The 4,511-nt window shown below is 46.9% G+C and overlaps 3 protein-coding genes across 3 annotated transcripts in view; all 3 read right to left on the bottom strand.

The window, feature by feature from the left end:
- PPTG_22514 (hypothetical protein) overlaps positions 1-177 on the bottom strand; it is a gene marked incomplete at both ends in the record, with an annotated part of 673 nt that extends 496 nt beyond the window's left edge. The window contains one exon of the mRNA XM_008904757.1: positions 129-177. Within this exon, the coding sequence (XP_008903005.1) occupies positions 129-177 (49 nt within the window). The remainder of the gene's footprint in view (positions 1-128) is intronic.
- Positions 178-298: 121 nt separating this feature from the next.
- Positions 299-1,685, bottom strand: PPTG_09381 (hypothetical protein; the record flags this gene model as incomplete). The annotated part of the gene is made up of 1 exon (XM_008904383.1): positions 299-1,685. The coding sequence occupies one exon, from the start codon at positions 1,683-1,685 to the stop codon at positions 453-455; it is 1,233 nt and encodes a 410-aa protein (XP_008902631.1). The 3' UTR covers positions 299-452.
- Positions 1,686-3,208: 1,523 nt separating this feature from the next.
- PPTG_22513 (hypothetical protein) lies at positions 3,209-4,152 on the bottom strand (the record flags this gene model as incomplete). Its single annotated transcript, XM_008904756.1, has 2 exons — positions 3,209-3,228; positions 3,828-4,152. 2 exons carry the CDS (start codon positions 4,150-4,152, stop codon positions 3,209-3,211), a joined length of 345 nt encoding a protein of 114 aa, XP_008903004.1.
- Positions 4,153-4,511: the final 359 nt, after the last annotated feature.

Genomic DNA, 4,511 nt, shown 5'->3' with positions numbered 1-4,511 from the left:
CAAAGGAGGGAGATTATTGGGATCCGAGAGATCGTTAACAGACACTCCACAAGGGTAGGAAAGGTCATGAATTACTCGGGCCCCTAGGTGAGGGTCAACACCAGGCATAGGTACACATCCGAACGGACTGAGTTGAAGATCTAGCCAGTGTTTTGCAGCATCTTCGTCGACCACCATGTAGGTCTCGTTGTCTTGACCGGCACGGATGCTTCCCAGAAGGGCGGTTCCCATCGACGTGGCCGATTTGTGGTTCATCTGTGTTCGCCAGGAGGGCCGGTGACTCGTACGGCTACGAAAAGGGTGCTGAACGCCGTCCCAAATTGTCGATAACACGACGTGTTGTAGATCGTATCCATGCAGTAGCCACTCTAAATGTTCACACGAGAACGCCTTGTTGGGGCGCGGATCGCTCAGTGTTTGACCTCTCCAAAGGCGGACTGTAACTTCTAACGTCAAATTAGCACGGCGGACAAGCTCGGACAGAACTTGCTGAGCGTCGGCGTCCAGATGATGCTTGATACGCCCAGATGCTGCTTGATACGTCCAGACTGCGGGGCTAAACTCGGAAGTGTAGTTGGTAGGTTGACGCCAGCAGCAGCGAAGGCGTCACGGCGACTGCGTTGCCTACTCTGCTCCGCACACCGGAGCTTCTCCTCCAGGTGACCTTGAATGGCGACGACAGTTTCGAGAGTAAGACTTACGCGGGTGTCCCTCCGCACTTCACTTCTTAAGTGGAAAAGATCAGATCTGAGACCACCGAGTTTGTCTTGGACGTGCTTCTTGATCACGGGGTCGATCTTCTCCTTTGGAACGAAGTGAGCTAGGAATGGGTGCGTGCAGCGCGTGGACGACGTAGAAGGACACCCCTTCTTGGATATGAAGCGCAGACACGACTGTTTACCATCCTCCTCACGTGGTACCACGAGGCCAACTTCGACAGGCACAGTGCGCTTCGACGTCGCTGTCGGCGTCGAGGACGACGTCGGCGGTTGAGAGTACGGCTTGCCGCCAAAGGCTGCCCGGCTTTGAGGTTCCGCATGTTGGGCAGTGTAAATAGGGCCACGCCAAGACTGTCGCGATAACTGTAGTAACATGCCGCTGAGCTCGCGATCGTGAAGCGTAAAGCGTTCTTGTACGCGGAGATGTGTGGACGTCTGGTGGTCAATGTCGTACTCACAGGCAAGCCGATACGCAGCCAGCCCGTTGCTACACCAGAATGCGAGAGCTGATACCTCTGCGTGGGACCATGACTCGTAATCACTGCGTTCTTCAGCAAATTCCTTTGCTTCAGCCACTAGCCGGCAGGTGTGGCCGTCAAAGAATTCGTTGCAATAGGTACCCAGAACACCCAAAGCAGCTTTCAGATCACCGAGACACGGCTCTCCTGTAAGTTTGGGAAGCTCCACACTGGCGGAAAAGTTGCGCGCGTTGAAGTGGTTGGCATTTGCTTGTTCTTGCTGAGCCGTGAGGTCGAACCGACGAAAGTGTAGGACAGATAGACCACACACGCCGAACAGGAAATCGTAGAGCCGGCTCAGAATGGCTGGATGCGGGAAAAATTTGGTGGCTCGAGCAACACGAAAGTGTTCAACATATGCAGCAGGGGACTTACCTCTGTGGTCTTCCGCGCATATAAGATCATGAACGTCCCGCGACGATGGTCGAAAACTGTGCTGGCGGTCCATGCGGTCACTAGACTCCGCAACTGGTATGCTGTCAGAAATGGTGGGGTAGCGACCGCGGCGATTCGTGTGATCCCGAGAGCGTACAACCACTATACGGGTGGAGAACATCCAACTTTGTGGAAAGTGTATTCGGGACAGAGCTTACTATTGGAATTAGAGGTTTTATCGCCATTTCAATTATGTGCACACTGATTCTAACGCGGGCTTTTACAAGGCTACCTACGGTCAAGATTCCAGATCAAGGCCGTCAGATCCTACAAGATCGAGGCATTCGATTATGATCTGGACCCTACACCAGACGTAGAGTGAAGATCTTCCACTACTACTCCACCCAATCCCCACGTCTCGCCAAGACAATCAAGCTTCACTCATTTAATCTTCTCTAAAGTTACTAGAGGAACAAGTTCCGTCCATACCGACGGGTACACAAGGTGAACAAGTTCAGCCGATCATTGATCATCGGGGGTAGATCATTTATGCAGTTGATGTCGCAGCGTTCGGGATGCAGAATAAGCTGGTGGTATATAACGAAGCCAACTTGGTGATGAAGGTGTTATAGAGGCTACAACAGCAATTCGTCTTTTGGTGTTCGTGTTAGCCAATCGCAATTGTCGATGACTACTAACCATACTGAGAAGTACTCTGCTCTTGCTTTGCCTTGATTACCTATTTGATGGTCATCCCGATCGGCACAAAGCTCACATCAGCCCTAGCTCCGACTGGAGACAGCGCTGCGACATAGGTTAAATACATTTCAGTCATGTTGATAGCTACTCTCTCTCTCTCCAATCATCAGGAACTGGATCTAGAACACAAATTTTGGAGTCCCTTCGGAATCGGACTACCAAAGCCCTACGCATAAATATAAAAACCAAAATGACTATTCTAGAAGCTACTTCCACTATCATGCACTGTGATAAAATACTATTTTTTTATTAATGCAGTACGCAATTCTTCCTTGATTTTTTTTACTAAAAAAAAAATAATAAAAGATATCGATTTCCATAAACAAAATCCTTGTTTCGATATGTATGCAAAACTGAGGATGTGTTCTTATTAACAGTTTTAATACGTGTAATCTGCGTATGCACTGAGCTCTTGTATTGTCTGGGAACAAGGTAAGCGAGCAAAACTCTTAGCAACCAAACTCGTAAAATGAGTGTGGACGTATATTATATCACACCAAAAAAAGATGACATACTACTCGCGACGTTTAGTTTTACAGGTAACACACAATTGCTGAAACGTCTCCTCGCCGCTTCAGAGACTTTAGCTGGATCAGCTAATTAGATTAGTACTATGACCAGTACGACCAACGATTGCATACCCTCCCATCAAAGCCATTTTAGTGTTTGTGTAGTCGCTGTGTTAAAACAATAATACCTTTGTTTGCGGCTCTGCTAAAAGTTTCATGTAGGGAGACGTGTCGAATCTGCACAGACCACATGAGTTGAATTCGGGAGCTACAAATATAAACTGTGACCATTTAAGGTACATATTCATGTTACGCCGATACCGCACGTTTAGAAATGTTTGTATGTCGCTGACATAAGCGGAGGACTTTGCAGCATTTGTTAGCCAAGACAAGTAATGTGAGCTATACTGATACTAGCGAGAACTGTTCCCGTTCGGCAATCTTGGGTCACCATCCGCTTATACATATCTTGTCAATTAAGATCTACTCTTGTCAAACCCCCTTAAGAAAACTCAAGCACTTCAAGTTGACGGCAAATGTTGACACTAACGGCCTCGTGAATTTTCACCTTCACAGAACGTTTTACAACACGACAAATATTATCCTACTGTACTATCTGTTGGTCATTTGAGTTTTTCTCTAAAAACCTCTTTTCAAGGTACCATTACAATAGCGAGTTTCATTTGTACTGTTTACTGCTATCATCTTGTCATTGCAAAAGTTCCAAGCGCAAAGCTAGTTTGCGTTTGAAGGGGAAAAATAATACTACGTATAAATAGAATATTTTTGCCAGCGTCCTCATTTATTTCAAATATGACGAGATGATATTGTCACCGTCCCTCGATTGAAACCGAGTAGAAGAAACTGTAGCAAAAAAAGCAGCTGCGTATCGCTCTCGATTCAACTAAATATATTAGCCCACGACGTTGGATGGCTTGCACTGTTACCCTGGTGGTGCTGACTCAGTATAAACTTTTCGAATTTTCGTCCCTTTTCGCGGAGATAGTTACCAACCTTGCTGAGCTGCTTGATCCCAGGAAAGTCTGAGAACTTTGTGCGCTTGGGATGCTGGCCAATCTTGGAAGGCGTGAAAGCTCTCTCTTCATCCGTCCGAAATGACTCGGTGGCTCCTTTGCTTCCTTTGAGGAAGCGGCGGTCTCCATTTGTGGAGTGAGTGCTCGTCGTCAGGCTTTTAATCTCGCCAGTTCCCTCAACCGTTGCAATTGTGCTGCAACTAGCAAGTACAAGGAGCACAACGTGAATCACGCGCATGGTTGATATTCTCGAGCAGAGTGGCAAATGTCCTAGGCGTGTAAGAGACGATTGTAGAATGAGCTCGAGGTGCCTAGCTAGTTTAGCTCTGGCTGCTCTCTTTCACAATGTTCAACGAAAAGGTTTTGAGCTGGGGACTGCAAATTTACACAACTGTATGCATGTATATATATTTAATGCAAATACAAAAATAAACGTTGTTACACCTTTTTCAGACCAAAATGAGAAATTCTCAGATCAAAACAAGAAATGTTCAGACCAAAATGAGAGGACCTGTAATCAGTGATATTTACAGCAACTGATTACCTTTCAAATGTTATCAAGAACCCACAGGCATGTCCTCTAAGTCCAATGCACGC

The sequence above is a fragment of the Phytophthora parasitica genome, assembly GCF_000247585.1.
Source record: "Phytophthora parasitica INRA-310 unplaced genomic scaffold supercont2.18, whole genome shotgun sequence".
NCBI classification, from domain to species: domain Eukaryota; phylum Oomycota; class Peronosporomycetes; order Peronosporales; family Peronosporaceae; genus Phytophthora; species Phytophthora nicotianae.
This window is presented reverse-complemented; position numbering and strand designations above follow the sequence as displayed.